Source organism: Periplaneta americana, chromosome 9 (assembly GCF_040183065.1).
Source record: "Periplaneta americana isolate PAMFEO1 chromosome 9, P.americana_PAMFEO1_priV1, whole genome shotgun sequence".
Classification (NCBI taxonomy): domain Eukaryota; kingdom Metazoa; phylum Arthropoda; class Insecta; order Blattodea; family Blattidae; genus Periplaneta; species Periplaneta americana.
Genome location: NC_091125.1, coordinates 154762824 through 154786233, shown reverse-complemented (window position 1 = coordinate 154786233; position 23410 = coordinate 154762824). Strand labels below are relative to the sequence as shown.

The 23410-nt window shown below is 36.8% G+C and overlaps 1 protein-coding gene across 1 annotated transcript; it reads left to right on the top strand.

The window, feature by feature from the left end:
• The first annotated feature begins 10265 nt into the window (after nt 1-10265).
• On the top strand, nt 10266-23027 carry LOC138706635 (alpha-2-macroglobulin receptor-associated protein). Its single transcript, XM_069836167.1, has 7 exons — nt 10266-10536; nt 10946-11087; nt 14389-14562; nt 16734-16844; nt 20125-20215; nt 20351-20507; nt 22661-23027. The coding sequence occupies exons 1-7, from the start codon at nt 10348-10350 to the stop codon at nt 22880-22882; spliced, it is 1086 nt and encodes a 361-aa protein (XP_069692268.1). The 5' UTR covers nt 10266-10347; the 3' UTR covers nt 22883-23027.
• Nucleotides 23028-23410: the final 383 nt, after the last annotated feature.

Here is a 23410-nt window from a genome sequence, read left to right as displayed (position 1 = left end):
ATGAAATACTTTTTGGCGTGTCGGCCGTTTACAACAGCCTAGGCGCCCTAGGACTTCAGCCTTCTCTTCTGAATTTTATTCATTGTAAGTTGCTGAGATTCTAAGAATGAAGTCATACAAAAAAATATGCACATGGAATATGTTATTTTATGTACAAAATAATACTTTTCTACTTGACGGTGCCCAAGAATTTTCGTTCAGAATTTTATTGCAAGATATTAAATTTTATTATGCTCCCAAATCCAAAAGAAAAACTTTTTTTTTAGATCTGTCTGTACGAACAGACGAGTTAATTAATGTAAGCAAGAAATGGTGTCCCAAGAAATATGCTTGCAGCCCCTACGTTGCAATAAAGTTGTCTTAGGTTAGGTCACGGTGGTTACGGGAGGGTTAGGACGACCCTTTGCACGTCGGCCATACTGAAGTTGTCTTCGTAGCTCATTTCGTAAAGAACTGCTTTATGATTCCCGTGGACATGAGTTCAAATCTCAACGATGGTAAAGTTGTACTTGTTTTGTGCAAAGTCAAGGTTGTGAGGGTTTTTCTCGGGATTCTCCCGCTTTTCCTTCGCCATTACTCCAATACTTTCCGTTATTTCTCTATTTTTAATAATCCGCAACGCGACAGCCCATGAAGGGCCAACGTTCACATGTCTCATTCAAAAGCGAACGATCACATACACACACCTGTGTAATATTGAAAGTAAGCTAATATATTTTCTCTGGAAAGACAATAACAATCGTCTAGCTGTTGTGACAAACAAGGAAATTCTATTGGCGGTAAATATCGCTTAAGCAACATAGTAGAAAAATACTTTTGCGATGCACTTAGTACTGTACCAGTAATGTGGCGTGGGAATTTCCTGAGTGTTGACGGTTCAAAAATTATATCACAGTGAAGAGGATGAATTTCTTTCGAGTGTTCTACTAACATTTTATGAAAAAAAAAATCTTCCAAAAATAATTAGAATTGGAATAACGTGTGGTCAGAACGGTGATCCCCCAGTCGTTTCAGCTGGTTTACAAAATCGGATTTTGCTGCCTATCGTAGCTATCCAAAGTTACACCACAGTCTAGTATATACAGTCACGAAGATCAATACGCAGTAAATATGCATCCGTAGATAGTTGCTAACCACTAGGATAGCTAATATCGCCTCATTACAGACAATGCGAAATATACTTGTTTTTTTTTTTAAAGATGGGACATGACAGGAGCATTGTGATGGGAAAAACAACTGAATGTCACATAGCGTGGTAGGCCTGTTGCTATGGTAACAAGGGTCGAGTTGCCAAACTTAGTTTCCACATGGCGAGTGCTTAATAGCTCTCTTGCCAACATTTATTGTGCACACAATGTTAGCATTGGCACGTTTCATCTTTGATTCTCTGTCGATTTTTGTATTGTTTTCTTACCTTCGCGTCAATTGTCAATGAATGTTTTAACGTCAGCCATCTTAACGTCACTTGCTAGCTTCCATCAGCTGGCAGCATGGTAGTCCATATTGGCAACATAGCACTGTAGTTCCAAGCTCGGCCGCTTAACTGTCATGTCGCATCTAAAAAAAAACAAGTATAGTACCGGCACAGTCTTTTGTTCCTAGCACCCTCACAACTTAAGCTTCGTGACTGTATATACGATGCTGTGTGTGCACCATGCACTAGTCGAAATTTAATGAGAAAATCCCTAACCCATGAGGACTCGAATCAGCGCTCATTACGTAACTTGAGTCCAGGCATGACGTCATAGGCCACGAGGCTAAGGCACGGGACACTCCCTTATCATTATCATCCAAATATAGGACATTTTGTGTGACGCCGAATTGATTGACCGCCATGTTGGGCGTTCCTCGTGGTTTGTCCAAAGATTAACAGATGGCAGTGGTGGTGGATTCTAAAGTCGAAACATTCCAAATACATTCCATAATAATTGTAGTTTAATTGACGTCATAAACATAAATTAATAGGAGATATATATGTACACATTACGGAATTAAAATTTGGAGCGAGTCTTGATGGAAGTCCATCTGTATGTAGGCAATAATTTCGCACGACTGTCCACAAGTATAAAACGCATATAGCATATACACATGGGCTCTTGTTTAATGCACATGCGCAGTGTGTTGTGAGCGAAACTTGAACAATAGGGAGCTCTAAATTTTATTTCCGTACTATACATGCAAACCGAGATCACAGATCAAATATAAGGAAAAATGATTTTCAGTCTTCTATGTTCTGTGTACAACGACTTTTACTACACTGTTGGGAGGATATTGTTCAAAGAAAGTATATGCGAATCAAACAATAAGGGGATAGGCTATTCTGCATTAATGAAATAATATAAGCATTTTTATAAAAAAAAACTGAACAGTTATGCATTTAAAAAGAAAATTATGCAAAAAAAAAAAATACTGTTTTCTCAAAATCGGCTCCAACGATCTTTTTAAATAATTTCTCTCTTACCTAAGTTCATGTGATAAGTAAAATTATTATTGTTATGGAAAGAGTGGGTGAAAAAAGAATGATGTTGAAACAGGTCAGAAAGAGAAAAAGGAATTGGTTGGATCACTGGCTAAGAAGAAACTGCCTACTAAAGGATACACTGGAAGGAATGGTGAATGAGAGAAGAGTTCGGGACAGAAAAAGATATCAAATGATAGGCCATATTAAGGTATATATGAATCATATGCGGAAACTAAAATCTGGTTGCTTTATATTGGCGCAACATTTTTAGAAGGAGAAAGAGATATTTGATATGATATTTTTATTATATTTTTCATAATGAAATAAGAAATCAAATTTTAATTTAAAACTTACTTGTGGACGCCTGATTAACAGCTCTCGAATCCCCATGGGTACTAATATACGTAGTTCGATTACCCACTCCGAGAAAAATCACCATTATCCGTCACAGAGAGAGAAATCGCTATCTCCGACCAATATGTGACTCAGAGCGCTGATGGCGACTGTGATTACACGTGACAATCGCAATCGCCAAGAATCAGCCGAACACAAAATTCACACTGTGACAAAATCGCTATTATCTGTCACAGTGATATTTCCGAAGTCCTGTGTTTCGGCCTGGGTGGCGCAGTCAGTATAGTGCTGGCCTTCTGTGCTTCAAGTTGCGGGTTCGAACCCGGTCCAGGTCGATGGCATTTAAGTATGCTTACATGCGACACGCTCATGTCAGTAGATTTACTGCCATGTAAAAGAACTCCTGCGGGACAAATATCCGTCACACCGACGACGCTGATATAAACTGGGCAGTTGCGATTGTAGTTAAATAAAACATAATATTTACATTTTTTTCCGGAGCTGTGACGGCTAAACGCTGGCACATCCCACCACTAATTCAATTAGAGTCTGTCTGAGCGGAAGAGAAGGCCTGGTGGCTTAGGTCTGCCAGATCCACAGCTGTTAGCACGTCTGATCGTAAAACGAGTGGGCCCTAGTTCAAATCCTGGTTGCGGCAAGTTACCTGGTTGAGATTTTTTCCATGTTTTCCTTCAACCAATCGAAGCAAAATAAAATTGCTGGGTAACTTTCGGCGTTGTACCCCTAATTCATTTCAACATCATAATTACACTTACCCTCTTTCATCATCATCTCCGTTTCTTTCCTAAGTTTTCGTGCTTGTACCGAAGTAAAGTTGCGTGAGGGCCGCCGCCAAACTTGGACCCCGTGGATATGTGGTCTTTCGCTGTTGGTGGTAGCGGTATGCACCGTGGGCTCTCCATTGAACTCATGATAACTCGTAGGATCGGGATTGAGGGACTGAGGTGAGGCCTACGTGGAAAGGTAAAGGGATCATTAGGCTGTAGGGGAGTTCGGAGGCGGCGCACAGGGGAATCTGAAGTGTGGAGGACCTTAGGACATGCACACCATTCCATTCCGGGTAGTACAATGAGCCCAACCGAGCGGCCTGCGTGGAGTACAGTCCTAGTCCGTGCCCTCCCCTGAAGGGTGACTAATAGATTATTATTATTATTATTATTATTATTATTATTATTATTATTATTATTAATTCAGTATGCTATGCGAAGCACTACAGCGTAAAAATTACTTACCAACTAAGTAACAGTTAAGAGGAGCCGTCATTCTGCCATACATACATGCATTGTTGGTACGTACCCTAATCGACACAAAAAATCTAGTTTCTCAAAAATGAATATTTCGACTGCTCTTCTCAACGGAATATCTGCGCAACAGCTTCACAGTCACACCGCGGCAGGACTAGTCTTCATCAACAAGGTACTTATTATTTATTGGCGTATTAACGTTCACAACTTTTTGTTGAATTATTGAGGAGAAGAATCGACATCGCTGAGGACCCGATCGATATCAGCCTGGATCCTGTTGTATAAAAAACGAACGAAGGGCCCCACGGTAGAACCCCTGCACTCCTCCTTCTGCATAAGCTTTTCTCCAGCAGTTTCTTACGCCCTCGAACTTAAGTAGGGTTCCCATCCGTCCATCTTTCGGCGGGATTGTCCCGGATCCCAGGCAAATACACTTTTGTCCCGCCTATGCTGATTTTGAGAGCAGCAAAGAACAATACCGGTATTCTAAATATGCATGGAACTACAAATGTGAATGAGCATGTAAATACATTTTCTCAGTAATGTTAACTCTATTGGCTGCATTTTTTTACTTCGTTATTTAACGACGCTATATCAACTACGAGATTATTTAGCGTCGATGGAATTGGTGATATACTCTATTTTTTTTTCATGGGGTGCAGTTTCATAGAAAGGACTTTGCCGACAGACCTTCTACTGCCCCCTACTAATTGGTTGTCATAAATAAATGCCTTCCTTACTGTGACGGAAATCTTGTCTTCGCCTATTAGTAACCAATCACAACTCTCGTTCAGAAGAATTGACAGGTTCCCGTCAAATCCACGTGGACGCAGAGTTGTCGCATCTTTTCCGAATTCCAAGAATCCCGTCAGTCTCATTTCAAGGGTCACCAGGATTGTGGCAACTGTGCAATGTTGGGACGAGGGGACAGGATGGAATTGTCAGAGGTGTTTGTGTAGGAAGTCATAAATCTGTAAGAGGGTGTTCAAAGGAGCCACCGAACTGCACTTCTTGAAATAAAATAAGATATAGCGATACGATATTTGGCGAGATGAGGCCGAGGATTCGCCATAGATTACCTGACATTAGCCTTACGGTTGGGGAAAAACCCAACCAGGTAATCAACCCAAGCGGGAATCGAACGCGCGCCCGAGCGCAACTCCGGATCGGCAGGCAAGCGCCTTAACCGACTGAGCTACCCCGGCGGCTCGCTGCATTCATTCATAGTTTTCTGCTTAAGGGCAGGTCCTTCATTGCAAACCCAGCATTCTGTAATCTTCTGTTTTCTCCCTTCCTATTTGTCTCCGCATATGATCCATATAGCTTAATGTTGTCTATCGTCTGATATCTTCTACCCCGAACTTTTCTTTCGCTCACCGTTCCTTTCAGTGCATCCTACAGTAAGCAGTTTCTTCTTTAGCCAGTGATCCAGGCAATTCCTTTTCCTCTTACTGATCAGTTTCAGCATTCTTCATTCTTCACTCACTCTTTCTAATACAGCTTCATTTCTTATTTTGTCTATCCATTTCATACGCTCCATTCTTAGACATATCCACATTTCAAGTGTTTCAAGAGAATATTATAGATATATTAATTTGTCCTACAGAATTCATCTGTAATATTGACGCTTAATATTTTAAGAGAAAAATTCGCTCCGGTGCCGGGGATTCTCTCAGCTAGCAGTGCATAATAACTGCGGATTCCCTGCCAACATGTCACTCAGCTGAGTGCGCTCCTAGTATAATGGCAGTTGATATTGGACATATACGTCAACATATATGCCTAACTTGGAGTCAGGCCACAAAGGGAAACATTGAAGGAGGAAAGTTCGATCTGGTGCTGTGGATTGAATTCGGCGTATCTCAGTGGTCAGAGCGCTTGGTACGCAGCCCCGGGTTCGATCCTCGGCGCCGGAGCGAATTTTTCTCCTAAAATATTAAATATAAATCATCGTTCACGGTCAAATAAAATGTTTAGAATAACGATTTTTACATTATTAAAAAATAAGGGACAAAAATGCTTGAAGAGAAGAAAAATGAGGGAGCCAGAAGGCTTAAAATTAGGGGCAAATAGGGAGATCCCGAGAAATATGGAGGGTTGGTAGCCCTGCTTTATAATAAAATGTATGTATGTATGTATGCATCACGTATGTATATTATGTGTAACTTTATTATCAATAACGACATATTTTAAGTCTTCATACTTGTTACTTTTCAAGATTACTAATATATTTTTTTCGGAGAAGGACCCGAAGGCAAGCATCTCAGCTGGAGTCTTATTGTGCAATCTCCTTATATTGCAGAATGATTGTTGGAGTCCTTAGAACCGCATTCCTGTAAGTACATGATTCACTGTTTGGTGCCATTTTATCGATTCAGCTACAGCTGACCCATCAGGTCTGAGGGAGTCCGCGCGTACTCAGGAACGTCCCTCCGTCTCCCTGTTGATATTCCAGCGCCTCCTCAGATCGATGGCATCTGTTCTCTAATCACTAGGGCTAGGATTTTGATGTCCTATAAGTAATGAAAAAATGTCCTAAAAACAATGCATTTATGACCTAAAAATCTTTCAAAAATGCCCCTAAAAATGCCCTAAAATTGATCTTACATAATTGGTTTAGTAGGAAAAGAGGTTTTGCACTACTTAATATTTTGACTAGTAATTAAATTAAATTTTACATAATTTTTTCTAAGTAATACACTTCAATTATTTTACCTATTGTAATTTCCATGTATGATCGTTCACCTCTCCTTCGGCATATGGACGTGAGGTCAGCAGTCGGCTGGTTGGTCTTGGCCCTTCCTGGGCTGTAGCGCCATGGATTTACTTTACTTTTAATTACCACGTAGTCTACCACAAGGCCACTCTTATCCGGAATTAGCAGGTATAGAGGAGTCTATATTGAAAGGGTGGTTGGACTGATCCATTACATGGGGTGTACTACGTTAAAATGGCAATATTTGTGTAGAAACATGATTAAAATACGAGTATTATACAAAATAATGGGTATTAATGGACAAAATATTTAAAGAAAATATCGAAGGAAAGAAATATTATTTTACATTAATATTGGGGATTTATGGCCAATATTAAACGAAAATGCCTAAAAAATGACTGAATAAAACAAAAGATGCTCTTATGAGTTGAAACAGGCAAAAAATGCCCTAACAAATATGTCTTAAAACACTCAGTTTATCACATTACATATGAATACTAAAGCAGCTATGTTTCTGGCTTACTAGAAAAAAGATGCAAGTTCATCAAAATCCTAGCCCTACTAATCACGTAGCCTACACGGCCTTGCTGCATCCATTGACCTGAAGCTCCTTGGTCTTCCGTAGTCCGCTGTGAAATCCTCTACTCCTCCCAGGGATTTGTGCAGCTTCCCCACATAGATAACATCTGCAGACGAATCACGGCAAGTTACCCAGCAATTCTTCTTCAAGTGGTTGTGAGGAAAACCTCGAAAAAATCTCAACCAGATAACTTGTCTCAACCAAGATTTGAACCAGGTCCCGCTCGTTTCACTCCACAGCGGTGGACAGTTATAGATAGCTGATTAATATTCTTAAACATTCTTACATCGTTCGTTATTATAAGTAGCTGTATATCCTGTATAGAATTCTGGTTCTGTCTGTTCTTTATGTGCCAACCAGTTTTTTTCTATTCACAATCTTACCCATTTTGATACTTTCCATTTGTCGTTAGGTTCACAGATCAGGTTTATGATCGGGTAAAGGATATTCTGAAAGAGGTCTAAAAGATTTTCATTTCTGACGCTTCTGTGCGTTTTATTTATTGTTATTGTCAACGTTTCTCAACTACGTAATAGAATTTGGAACCGGTAACAGTTTCTCTAACCCTCGTCTGTAGGATTTGTTTCGGAGTTCTCATAAGTTGTTGGGATTGATGTGACTTGCTACCTGGATATTATATGACTTTTTTAACATTATTTATTGTGTATATAATAATAATAATAATAATAATAATAATAATAATAATAATAATAATAATAATAATAATAATAATATTTACTTGTCAGAAATCAGTATACAAAGCCTGGATATGACATCGTCAGGTTAGGGTTAGATAATATACGCACACATACATTCACATATGCACAAATAAACAAACACGGTATGATGCAAATTAACAGATTTATACAAAAACATAAAATAAAAATATATAGGCCTCTATATAAAATAAAATACGAAGTGTCGTCTGACGCACCGAACCACGTGATGCTATATTCATTAATTATAATTAATTACTGCAATTCATTCACTCCTTACCGGATTTCAAAATCCATTTTTGTAGCCTCGCCTTATCCATTATTGGAAATCTGAATAACTTAATATCACGACAGTATTTTTTCTTCTTCTGCAGTTAACAAAATCATAAATTTTGCATTCTGAATTAATAATTTGTTATATAGACGTCTCTATTTGAGACAATAGGCAAACTATATTAACACTCGGACTTCTTTATGTAATTTGACTAAAGAAATTTAATATTCGCGCGATTCGAATGTATGGCTTTTCACTATGACACAGTGAGAAACATATTCGTAGAGCCGTAAACGCGCTCTGTAGCCTATGTGTCATCGTAATTATCTTGCAGAGAAGATATCTTCTTAGACAATAGAATATACCATATTTTCTCGAATACCCCATGCATTTTTTTTCCTGAAATATACAAGTAAAAATTATCGATGCGCGGCTTATTCGAAATGAAGTCGACAACATTGCCCAATTTTCCTCCTGTGCAACTTCTAAGGCGGTAGCATGTGCCCACTATCTTCCCTCGAGGGTATTTCAATTGTTGACATTGTTAAATGGCGTTTGGATTAGCAGTAATGTGTCAGAATCAAGTTCAAGTGTGATAAGTGTATAGTTTGTTCATCTTATATTTTCAATTCTGAAAATGAATACTAGCAAAAGTAGAAAGGTAGCGCAAAATGAAGAAGTTAATAGTGATAGCAGGCACGGTATTACAACAAACCACGTAGCATCATACAAAATAAGGGTAGTTAATTAATTTACTAACGCGTGCTATTAATATCGCATGATGTCGTGTAAATGACCGATTAAGCAAGACAACTGACGTGTGTAGTGCGTAGCATAGAATGGGTTTGAATTGCGTCCAGTTTCAGGATAAAATATTTTGTTAATTGAACTGTATTTGTGTTTTATTGTTATTAATTTGTCGATTTGTCATGAATATTTTTGTTGAAAATTTTATTTATTAATTCTATTCTTATTTTCTTCGTTTATTATTATTATTATTATTATTATTATTATTATTATTATTATTATTATTATTATTGCCTTTCATGAGTGAGGTGCGCGGCTTATTCGAGGACGCGGGGTATTCGAGAAAATACGGTATTATAAAAGGATGACCTTTCCTTTGCTTGATTTTGGCGGCGTCAGGATTTCGCAGTTTGGGGTGAGGATGGGGATGCTATATATACAGCGAAAGATGCTATAAGTAATATATAAAACGAAAATCCTTAATATTTTATATTCCAAAATTGACAAACAAAACAATAAGCAGCATCTTTCACTATACTATATTCTAGCCAAGCATAAGATAAACTTTGTCCGAGTTGCCTGAGAACACCTTAAACTGCATCTACACGGTTCAATTTTCCATGCGTATACGCATGCAATCTGGGAAGAATATTGAAAGAATCAAGTTTAAAACGCGAGTTCCTTTAGGATGAATGAAGATTTTGGGTCTGCATCGTTGCTTACGTAAGCAACGGTCTACAATCTACATAGTGCGCCGTTTTGAATATCTTCACCCGTGTGTGTGTGTGTGTCTATGTATATATATATATATATATATATATATATATATATATATATATATATATATATAAAGTTGTTGTTGTTGTTGTTGTTTAGTCAACTGTCCGAAGACAGGTCTGAACCCCACAAGTGATACCAATATGGCACCACTTATGAGGCAAATGGGCCAGGAGATAATGGGATAGTTCATTTCCCCCTCTACTTAATATTAAATATCAATCTTGCATGCATTGCTTGAATGCGTAAAGTTGCAAGTGGAATCCGCGCAACGCTCGTTTCACCAAAATAGGGTATCCAAAAAATACAAAACACGGTAGTAAATACAAAGAGTAAATAGTATTATGCTCTTTGACGCGTGTCATATGACTGCTTATGCGCATGCGTGACGGAAGCTCAGAAGATTTGTCAGATTGGTGTGGAAAGCCTGTGTTGCGTGAAAATTTTGTAGGTTAAGATGTACAAAATAATTACAGCTGTAATTTTGTTATTATCTGTCACTGGTTCTGGAGAAGGGTGGAACAAGTATTCGGCTGAGGCAAACGTAAAGCATGATGTAACGACAGAATCACCTTCTAATTTTCGAAATTTGGAAAAGCCTTTTCGAATGGCCAAGTTGAATATTCTCTGGTCAAAAGCACAACTAGTAAGGAAACAAAGATTTTATTAATTAATTTGGGTGAAACTAGCGCTGAGATAGTTCCGGCGATTTTGGAAGTGAAAATGGTTGGATAAATTTCAGATCACGGATTCCTTCCTTTCCCTCTTACTTCAAAATTCCAACCTTGTGCACACAAAATAAATTATTGGCACTGAAAAGTGCCTTTTCGTAAGCATGATGATGCCCATTAGGTAAACGTAGACGAATCTGCTCTTTTCAGTATTGAAAGATATGTCAGTGAGGAATCCGTATACTGAAATTTTCCCTGTGAACATCTCAGTAATCAACACTACTTTATCAGGATAAGAGTAGAATTGGATAAGTGCTCCGAAATTAGTGCATTGTGCTTGAGTGTGATATTCACAGGTCTGATGAAAGTAAATTTTCTTTTCAGAGACTAACCGAACCAAAACTTAAATCGTTATTCAGCGAACTCAAAGTCCATGATAAAGAAGAATTGGCATGGAAGAGACTTAAGAATGATGGACTGGATAAAGATGGACTCAAAGAAGCTGAATTGAGGAGAAAGTTAACAGGTAACACAGCCTTTGAAAGCTGAAGTGGACTGTTGTAATATTGGAAAGCATCTTTAATTCTTCTGTGATTTTTTTATATAGGCCTATAAAGGGACAACTACATCTTAGTTGATTTGTTGTTGTTTTTTTTTTTTCAATTCAGTTCAATTCGATAACATTTACTTGGTTTATTTTTTAGGTTTGGTTTCATTTACATTACTTCATGTTATGATAAATTGGAAATGTTACATCTAGTACCACCAAACTGGTGGGGAACTAAGCACTGTACATTTTTCTGTGGAGCACATTTTGTTCAAGTGCTTCATTATTCCTTACCATTCTCATTTTATCATTACTGAATTATCGCCATACCATCACCTTTCATTCATTCATAGTTTCCTTACTATTTCAGATGAAATTATTTAGATACCCAGAACCTGTTGCTTCTTTATTAGCTTGTTGTTTGTCTTCATCGAGGAATCCATAGTTATCTTCATTCCCTTATAACTAAGGGGGTACATACACCTTCGAGTGCAATTTTTTTTTTTTTAATTTTTATTATATTAATTTGATATGGACTCTATAGCTTATAGGCTATCTGTGAAATAAATTTTAAGACATCTGTAGAATTGACCAAGCATTAAAATGTCCTGCCATGCAAACAATTCCAGTCAGCAATCTGTATCACTCATTTTCTCAAACATACACTTTTGAAGGTAAAAAAAAATTGATTTTTCATTTTTATTATAGTAATTTAATATGGACTTTTGGCATTAAATTTGTAAAATAAATTTTAAGATATCTATAAAATTGACAAGTTATACATTAAATACCTGCCATGCAAACACGATGCCAGTTAGCACTTAGCAGTATGTAATTTTATCACTCAGTTTCTCAAAATTGCATTTTTGGTAGCTGTTTAAATCATATCTTCCACTTTTTTTTAATATAATTGCACGAAATTTTGCATGGTCCATTTTTTTTAATGACATCAACAAACTGTAGCTCAGTCTTTAACCTGCCTTTAAAAAAAAATTAATGAAAAATTTCTTAATAAGTTATTTTAAATATACGAAGAAACATTTTTTTCTTCCTCTTGCAGTGCAGATGTTCTATAACCAGTGACCTAGAGCTTGTTAATATAAATGTTACCTTTAAGGCAAAAGAAGAAGTACCTACTGTACTACAAATATTAAAAAGCTTTGGAGTAATTTTTTAAATAGCAATTTGATACAAATACCAAAATGAAAATTTTGAGAATTCACAAAATTAAAAAAATTTAAATGTAGGCAGATATTTTTCTTTTAGATCGAACTGCAAGTTTCAGACATTTAGCAAATAAAATTTTATCAAAATAAGGCTTAAGGATATGGAGGAATAGAATTTATAAAACATAAATTTTTAAGGGTCGAAAGATGCATCTACTGTCTGAGTGCCAGCTCTGAAACCGTGACAGGAATTCGGAGTGGAACCCGGTAGACTGTACTATACTTGCCGAGTCACATCCCCCTGCTCCCCCATTTCCTCATACGGTGTGGTTTCAGAGCTGATGCTCAGACTATACACTGTTCAGTTTTGCAGGCATTTACGCTTGCAATCTGGGGAGAATATTGAAAGAATCAAGTTGAAAACGAATGTTCAATGAAGATGCATGCAGATTTTATATATATATATATATATATATATATATTAATTAATAAATATTAAATATCAACCCAAGACTTATGCCTACTTGATTTGCAAAATTGGGTTGGACACTCCATAGCCTCTTGTATTTACTATAATCTTCAATAAAGCTAATTGTACTTGCCATCATTTTCAGCTTAAAAGGTCCACCATCACCAAACAAAAGAATTTGCAGTTTATTCATGGCCACCTAAAATATTAAGCTGCTCGTTACATGTTACTGTTGAACGAATTAACCCACAAAATATCCATTGGCGATGGGTGTTACCAAGTCTCGCATACACTATCATTTTTAGTCACAAAAAGGCATGCTCAATTGAATGCATTCTGTGCACTATTGCATGCATTGCTTGAATGTGTTAAAGTTGAAAGAAAAGTTGAACTGTGTAGATGTACCTGAAGGTGTATGTAACCTCTTAAAACTCATAACTCATGACTAACATTTTCAGTTCAGGCAGTCCTGTTAGTGCAAGTACGGAAGTGTGATGTATACTTAGCATACAGATTGGTCCCAGTATCTGTAGAATTTAACCTTAAATTCATACAGTGTTGTTGTCGTTTTCTAATGCCAGGCATTTGACAATAAAGTCATTTGACCTCTTGCACTCCAATATTTTTCAAAGATATTATCATGGTCAGCCACTGAAGCACAGATTTTGAGGTGTTCCGAATCCATTTCTTGGTTTGAGTTGCAGAATGGGCAGTTAGGGGACTGATATATTCCAATTCTATGCAGGACAATGGCAAGTTGTAGCCGATTTAAGTGAACACCATATTTTAACGTTTTGGTGGCTACTTCATTCACACACAACCCCCAGAATGTCTGGAGGACCACACCTGCTGTTGGTTGACGGGTCCATTGGACCTAGCTGGGAGATCTTGTTGATCACCAGCTTCCCCTCCTTAAGCCACTGGAGGACGATTTTAGTGCCATAGCAGGTCAGCACTAGGAACAGAAAAGTAGAAAGAGGAGGAAGGAAAGGGAAATGAACCCCTAGGCCTCGAATGCTCTAATGCCGTCAGGGTCGAAGAAAGTAAGAGTTCAGTCAGAGGGCTGGATAGGAAAGGGTAAAGAGGGAATTAGGTATTGAATAGAGAAAAATAGAAGACATTATACCAAATTCAGTCATTAACTCATCAAGCTGACCAGTGCTAATTGATGAGTAGCCCCTCCCTTTAGTTCAGCTTGTAAAATTATGCTTACTAACAGCTGCACCACGGGAAGGTAGGGATGGGACATTGGGTATTTGTTCAGGTTGGTTCCTTAAAGCCTTCAATGGGCAGGATTAATGGCTTTCCCCCCTGTATCCAACAGATACCCTTTTGCAGCCAAATGCAAGAAGGTTCAGAGCTGTAAATAAAGATGATTTTTTTTTTTGTTTGCGATAATCAATAGCAGAACTTTGCACAGGAAGAAACTAACCCATAGCAATATATTTAAAAAGTACCGTACAATTTCTAAAATAAAATTTGTTTTACAGTAATTATGCCTTAGTTCAGTTGTCAGGGTTAGCTCTATATAACAGATCCAACAGAGTAAACTATTCTGTATCAGTTATCTGTACTTCCCTGAAGGTAAAAACAATTTCATATTGAAGATATGGACTCACATGAGGATGTTGTGATCTTCCTACAGGAATAATGAGCTCATATGGTCTACTGGAACACTTTGAAGATGTGACTGATTCAAAGAAGATGAAACAACACAAGTCCTTCAATGACGCCTCAGAAGATCACATAAATAAAAGTCTTTTCAAGGACAAGAAACTGAATAAGCTTTGGGACAAGGCTGAAACATCTGGATTCACGGGTAAGTTAAGTTGTTCTTCTAACCAAACTTGAGTGTAAGTTGCATGTTGCGTACAGATTGAACAAGCAATATTGTACAGATAAGGGGGCGAGACCTAGCAGGTGAGCTGTGCGAGAGGGAAAAGAATGAGCTATCAGAAAAAGAGTTTGTTTCATGATGGATTTTATCTCAGACTAAAACCTATCCCCCTCTTGGAGAAATACACTACAATTAGGCCGGGGCACACAGAATCAGATGCAGCGCAGCGCGACGCGTCATTTTGTCTCATGGTACTTGTCTCCCAATGATTTCTTATGATGTGGTGCACACAGAATCAGATGCGGTGCGGAGGTCGTGAGCAGACACGGGTAGACATGGAGAGACAACATTGAATGACTGCTAGAAGTTCGTCGCGAGGAGACTGTCTGATAGCTGCAGTGTACTGCGCATGCATTAGTAGTGGCTATGATTGCACGCTTTCACTATCTACAGACACTATTGTTGTTGTGGAGTGCACATTATTCATAATGGAGCTCGATGCGGATAAATTAGTTGTTTATTAAGGAAATATACGTTCTATAAAATCTTTGTAACAATATCACGACAATAATGTGGTTTCTAAAAAAATGTGAGAAATTACAAGAGAGATGAAAGCCCCAGGTGGATAATAATATTGATAATAATAATTTGTAGTAAGCCTACTTCTCTACTCTATGCCATCATTCATTATTGATTTAATATATTTTTCTTTATTGTGAGTTGTGAAGTAATTATAAACATACAAAATGACGTTTGTGCGAGATCGTGCGTATTTGCTTGTTTTCCGCACAGAACCAATACGCGGTAAGTGTGAAATACCACATTCAGTATTCCCAACATAACACACATAACAATTTCCCTCTTCTTACCGCTTAAGCGCGACATTCATTTTACTGCTTTAGGCTTTTAACATATTATTTTTAGAGACGTTTAACATAGTAATAATTATAAATTGGAAACTTACCACTGCAATTTCACCTAAATTGCAATGTTAATTATTGTTTTTAAATATTTGCAAAAATTAAGTAAAGTCTACTACTCCACGAAAGTCATTACATTCCTGATACAAATAACATTAAGGAAGCCGTGAAAAAATCAACAAGATTCCAGATGCGGATGTTATTACTGCAATATGTTATATAAATAATATTGTTAAAATATTAAAATGAAAAAATAAATCATTACATAACCTTACCGTTTGTTTTAAGTTCGCATTTATAGACTGGGGGAAAAAAAAAGACAGATGTATATCACTGCCTGCTGGAGTATAGTAAACACAGAAAACATTTTATAGCAACAATGTTGAAGAAAGATATTTTGGTGTTCCGAAGTTGCCGTCATTAAACAGAAACCAACATGGAGATTTCATTGCAACTAATTAGAAATTCGTTTTTCAGGTATGTAATAAACGATCTTCGCACAAAATAATGTACGATACACGAGCGGTATGTTTGTTTTCATGTTCTTGGAAATTAAAAAAGCTCAACTATGTTTCGCTTTTTCAATCTTTTCCTCGACCATGAAAACGTCAACATACCGCTCTTGTAACGTATATTACTATTGTGCATAACATTGTAGTATTTAATTTTAAGATTCTTTCAATTCCATAGATTTTTAGGCGTATTAGGCATCCTTAGGAAATAATAATAAAAAATACAACAGAATTTCTCATATAGACAGTCTTCTTTCATTGACGCCATTTTCTAGCCTAGGCCAATTTTCCAAACCCACACAGCCAGCAAATCAGTTGTCGCAAGGCGTTGTAAAGCAAAACATAGCGCCTCGCCGTGTCGCGTCTCATTCTCTGTGCACCCGGCCTTATTATGGACTCTTTGTCGCAGAGCTTTGCCCTTCATGCACCATGGGAGCTGTTCTACATTGTGCAACATAGCAGTATTATGATTATAATTAATGGAACAATGGTAGAATGCTGCTAGGAAAAATGGGAGTACCCCACAAAATCCCATCACTGAACACCATCTTTATCCATCATAAATTCTACGTAGACCCACCAGGATTCGAACTGGATTACTAGCGTGGAAAACTGATACCCTACCCATTACGTTAATAGTGCGTCTTTACTCAAGAATAGACACCAAAGTATTAATTACCGCTGAATTTGAGCACAAGTTGTAATAAATTGTATGTTTCAGTTGAAGAACTTCAAGCACTGAGAGAAGAGTTCAACCACCACCAAGAAAAGATAGACCAGTATTACTCCCTTCTCAAAGACGTGGAGGAAGGCCCAGATGACAAACACGAGAGTAAGGAAACTTTTGATTCTGTGTTTTGATTAAAATTACTTCAGATTTGACAGTTGAAGCATTCAAGGCAGCATTGTCAAATTGTAAAGTGCACTCCATTAATGTGTAACAGTGCGAATTCAACAAAAGTGTCACCATGGATGTCTTTAACATTTGCACACTGCAGTCATTAGAAAGGACTTTCGATTTTACTTTATTTTGTTTTGACGATGTAGATTCTCAAAAGATGAAATGTAAAGAATTTAAAAGACTCGAATGATCATGGTTAACGAAATTACGGATATTATTCTACTTAACATAATTTTATCTTGCCCAAGATGAAGCTGAAACAGCTGCAATTGCAAAAACAAATGCTGGAAGAAAAAGCTGAGGACCTGAAGTCCATTGAAATGAAGATCAGAAAACTTTAGAAACAAATCTGTTGACAGATCATAAGATGACTGAAATGTGATTGTTTTTTTCATAATGCTTATGAGCAGGGAAAGGATTTATATGTAAATACATATTTACTTATAAAGCTAATATAATTTATATTTTGCATTATCTTTATGTTTCACAATGTGTAGGGTTGAAAAATCCTACTTTTATTTTCCATATTTTTCCATATTTTAGAGTTTAGTACATATTTTCGTTAATTTCCATATATTTTCCATATTTCATATAAAACAGTCCATATTATATTAGGTTTAACAATAAAACAAAACAAAATTCCATTAACTTTTAAAAATACATTTCAACAATAGAGATTTAAACACATGTTCAGTAATCCCTTTAACATCAGAGTTATTTGAAAATTAGCAGTCCTATCAACAATGGGAAAGTAAGTTACAAAACTGTATTAATTTAATTTAAAATTTTTAACAGACTTCAGTTGTGCAGCTCAACAGTTAAATGCCAGTCAGAGTACACATAGGTTCAGTTTTGTAAATCATACTATAAAGACGGTAAATATGCCAAAAGTACGTCATTCAGTCAATTTAAAATCAAAACTAACAAGTTACATTTCAGAATTTAAAGAAGATGGTTTATCAACTGACAATAAAATATTATTTTGTAATTTGTGTCAGTGTGCAGTATCATCTACACAAAAGTTCCTGGTGCAACAACACATTACAACTAGTAAACATCAGGCCAACAAACAACTAAATTCCAAGCAGAGACAATTGTTTTTAACACAACCAACAACATCGAATGTAAGATCTGAGTTTAACATCGACCTGTGCCGTTCTCTCATCTCTGCTGATATTCCTCTCTACAAACTAAAGAATAAGGTCTTCAGGGAATTCCTTGAAAAATATACTCAACATACAATCCCGGATGAGTCAACACTTAGGAAGACGTATGCTCCATCCATCTACGATGAGACAATACAGAAGATAAGAGATGAAATTAAAGATAGTTCAATTTGGGTTTCCATTGATGAGACTCCCGACAAAGAAGGTAGACTTGTTGGTAATGTAGTTATCGGTTTGTTAAGTGAACAATATTCTGAACGAATTCTTTTACATTGTGATGTTCTAGAAAAGTGCAATAACAAAACTATAGTTAAACTGTTCAACGAAGCTATGGGTATCCTGTGGCCAAAGGGTATTATGTACGATAATGTGTTATTCTTTATTAGCGATGCTGCCCCTTATATGGTCAAAGCTGGACAAGCATTATCTGTTGTATATCCTAAATTGACTCATTTTACTTGTGTGGCGCATGCATTTCATCGTGTGGCAGAAGTGGTCAGAGACAATTTCCCTAAAGTAGATTTGTTGATTTCATCAGTGAAAAAAGTATTTCTCAAAGCTCCCAGTAGAGTTAACGTGTTGAAAGAAATGTACCCTGAAATTCCATTGCCACCAAAGCCAATTTTAACTAGATGGGGTACATGGCTAGAAGCAGTTGAATATTATGCCGAACATATAGACTCTATTAACAATGTTCTCCTTGCATTGGACTCTGAAGATGCAGTCTCAATTGATACTGCGAAAACAGTTACCTGTGACATAAGTGTGAAGAATGACTTAGCTCACATTCAGCATACATTTTCATGCATCATAAAAACGCTCAAAAGTCTCCAAAATAGGCACCTTTCACTATCTGAAAGTTTTGAAATTATAAATAGTACTGTGGAACAACTGAATCGTGGTAGAGGTAAAGTTGCAGATGCAGTAAGAGCTAAGGTGGACACTGTACTTTCAAAAAACCCTGGATATGAAGAACTACAAAAGGTTGTTGCTGTGATGAGTGGTGAATCAACAGTGAAGATTAACTTGGACTTATCCCCAGCAGACATTGTGAAATTGAATTATGTACCAGTTACTTCTTGTGACGTCGAACGCTCTTTTAGTCAGTATAAATCTATCCTCAGAGACAATAGAAGAAGATTCACTTTTCAGCACTTGAAAGAAATGTTTGTAATCTATTGTTATGGTAACAGACAATAAAAATTGTGTTTTGTTGAAACTACATTGGAAGATAAGGTACGTCCATTATATTTTTTGTTTAGTTTGATTAAAATGTACCAATATTTAACGTACATAGTCATTTTTTTATAATTTTAAGTCCATATTTAATTCCATATTTTGGTAAAAATCCATATTTAATTCCATATTTTGGTAAAAATAACTACATATATATTTACATATTTCATATATTTTTAGTCCATATAAATCCGTTCCCTGCTTATGAGTAATTATTAAGTTTTGGTACCTAAAAAGTAACTCATTTTTGTTTGACATTTTCGGTAGACATCCTGGGAAACAAAACTGCAGGCACAACATGCGGAATACAAGTGTGAAACAACTAGCAAACAAGCAAGAGTTGGCAACAATGCATGACATCAATATTCAGATTGATTGGTATGGATAGTTGCCATGACGACGCATCAAAAACAATGAACTATCAAGTCCAGACTAATTGAGGACTGTTTTTGCAAAACTTGCTAACTGTAAAATTGAGATTTTGATGGATTCATTAACATAAGGCAGGCCTCTACATGATGTTCAAGGCATCTTAGTAAAATTGGGTTATTTCTCTTCATTGTAGTGTGTCAAAGTGTGATCGATTTTTCAAAGCTTGCTTTCTGCTATAAGTGAGATTTACAGCAAAACGTGCTTACTATAGTGTTTTGTCTCTCCTGTAAAATTTAGTTTTTTCAGTTAGCAAGTTTTGCAAAAACGGTCCTCAATTTTAATCAGGAATAGTGATGGTGTGAACTGCCATTTTAAAAATTCAGAGGTTTTATGATAAAACTCGTAATAAATTCGGTATGTTATTTATTTTTTCATAGACACTTTGGATAATACACTTGAGAGATTCAACACAATCGAGGAGCAGGAGAAGACAGAGAAGGATTATCAGGATAAAGCCAATATGCTGAGGTGAGTCATGGATTAGTCAGGTCACTTACCATTATTTCAAATTTCAACCATGCTCACAATAACAATCACGAACAGCATAAACGTTTCACACAGTTGTAGAGATTCAATAAATATCTTGCATTTTTTTCTCTGCAGGGAGAAGCATCGAGACATTAAGGACGGCTATGACCGTCTGCATCGTTTAGCTGCAAAGGGACCCAACAGCAAAGAGTTTATTGAACCCAAAGTCCAGGGATTATGGAAGATAGCAACAGAATCAAACTTCAGTCCTGATGAACTGGAGTCACTCAGGGTGGGTAGAACATCACTACACCTATTTACTGCAGCAGACCAGACAAGTTTTGTATGTGAAAAGTCTGGTTGTCCTCATTAGTTTTTAGTGGTTTTTCCTGTCTTCAGAAAAGTAATGTAACTTTGAAATAGGCTATGACCGAATGCCCATTGAACCTCATAGTTTTATTGTCAACACATTTTAGACTGTAGATCTGTTTCTGTTATGAAGAGGTTAATAACTGTTTGTCCCCTAACTCAACTCAAACCAAGAAATAGATCCGGAACACCTCAAAATCTGTTCTTCTGTGGCTGACCATGACAAATCTTTGAAAAATATTGGAGTACAAGAGGTCAAATGACTATTGTCAAATGCCTGACATTAGAAAACAACAACATAACTGTTTGTCTTTCCATCTTTTCCTTGTGTGACCCATTTTTCTGTAATTAAACAGGTTCTATGGAGATGTATGTGATTCAGTTTTTAAGACGTAGTATTTTCAGTTTTTCTAATTTGCCATGTCGGATGATCTGGTTGGTAGTGAGTCTTTAGCCAGCATAGGATTTTAGAAATATCTTGTAATTTGTTTTCTTGTTGAAGTCCAAGCCTCAATCTAATGCTCTTGATTTAATAATGAAGTCATTCTCCTTCGTGCTTCCCAATATTTCGACACCAAGTCTCAATTTTGTTGTAATTAATCTTTAATCCTGAAAATTTACTTTCAACATTGTAGATTCAGTAAAGATTGGTGATTAATTATTTTGATATCATACCTTTATTCTTTCTCGTATTGTTAATGGTAATTATCTGGGCAGTCAACTTCTATTGTGATGCACTTATTTGTCCCAGTGTTTGTCACTCTTTAACAGGTCCTTGGGAATTGAACTTATCTAGATAAATTCGCTCGTCAGTGAAGTGTGGTACAGTACAGGAGGCAAAACCTGTCATGTGCCATGGTTTTATTATCAATAGGTATGGAGGGGGAAGATAAGTTTTAGTCTGAGATGAATTTCCATGTCGGTAGATTCGTATAATATTAACCATCATGAAACAAACTCTCTTTCTGATAGCTTATTCTTTTCCTTCTCGCACAGCTCACATCCCAGGTCTCACCTCATCTATATTACAGCTCGATTCAGCGTTAATGGCCCCTGTCCTTGGTTGTTTGGCTAGTGAGTGAGCTGTGTGTTGCATCATAAGAAAGAAATTTAATCACAAATGTGCATAGGAGGGGAAGAGGAAGGAGGAAGAATGAAAATAATATCTATGCTCGTAGCTGAGGGACACTCATCAAGAAAATATAAGTCATCATGACATTGTTTAGTGAACATACATAGTAGTTAGTAATGGGACGTGTGGAAGAATATAGCGAGTGCATAGCTTCAGTATCAAAGAGTTACCAACGTTAACCTTTTGAGTGGGACGAAAATTAATTAGATCCCAGTTATGTTGTCCTTCACGTTAATTTTCTGGTTTGCAGTTGTCTGGATTCTGGAACTGTCACATAATTATATGTATATCAGTCGCCATCACTGAGTCTGACATATGAGCCATTCAGAGCAGAAGTGGTGTAAGTCAAAAATGGATAATGAGGGTTAAAGTAAGCTTTCTGTAAAATACAGCGCAAAGTAGCAATTAATATTCAATTTATTTAAACTATTAGTAGTCAGTGGCAAAAAGGCCTTATTAATTGCTATTTTGCACTGTATTTTATAGAATTCTTACTTTAAACCTCAGTACCCAATTTTGATTTACACCACTTTTGCTCTGAACGGCTCATATTGGACAGAGATTACGATTTCTCGAAACTGTAGTCACAGTCAGAACCTGTGACAAAAAAACTATCATAGGAACAAAATCACAGGTCTTCAAATCACACCCCACCACTACTTGGGAAACCAGACTATGGACCAAAAGAATCGGATTGTAAATTAACTTCATTACATCCATGACAGAAAGAGATTAAAATATGTATGTTCACAAACAAAAACACGAACTGCACTCTCTAGTAAGACTGATTTTTTTGCATTCTTCAGAGGCAAAGGTTTGTCAATGCTAGGATTTTGGGTGGCTTTTATTGATTTTTGAGTCATAAACCAGAAAGAAAATTAAAAGAATTTTGATTCTAAGAAAAGAGGTAGTGTAAGCCTATGATGATAATGCGTGTTATGCAGGTGGAGCTGCTACATTACGAGAACCGTCTACTCAAGCTGCGCCATCTGCAGGCGGAGGCTGCACTGGGATCGGAACGGCATGCCAAGAAGGAGAAGATGGCAGGGGAGAAGACAGAGGGACTGCAGGTTATGGAGGAGACGATCAAGAAGCAAGCGAGAAAGGTCGAGAAGCTGCACCTGGACCTGGAAACCAGGATCATGCAGAAGCATGTTGAGCTGTGAAGCTGTTAGACTGTGTTATACTTCGACACTTCGCTCACGTTCTGTTACCTGTAATAATGTTATATATGAATGAATCTGTAAGATGATTTTTTGTATCTCTTCGTAGCTACAAAGTATTATAATGAAATGTTTCAATAGAATTACTTTCTATGTTCTGTTGTAATAGTTTGATATTTCTTCTTCTACACCATACTCATATGGATCTGATGATGTTTTCATTCCTTTATGACTTAAAATTACAGTAAAAATGTTGTCTTACCTTCCTGTCGACACATTTAACTCAGCTCTGTCATTTGGAAGATATCCAATAAAATATGCTTCAGATCCAGACCTTTATGTCTCAGAGTAACTAATTAACAGGATATAAATGAATGGAAAAGGTCGTTGAAATGTTTGCTGTAGTCATATCTAAAGTAACTTCGTACAAGTACAACAGACTGTTCACCTCTTTCTTACAGAAAAATAATTCTCAAGTGCCATGACTTTTGAAAGGCAGGTATATTATTCTGGCTGTAAAATGTGTGTTAC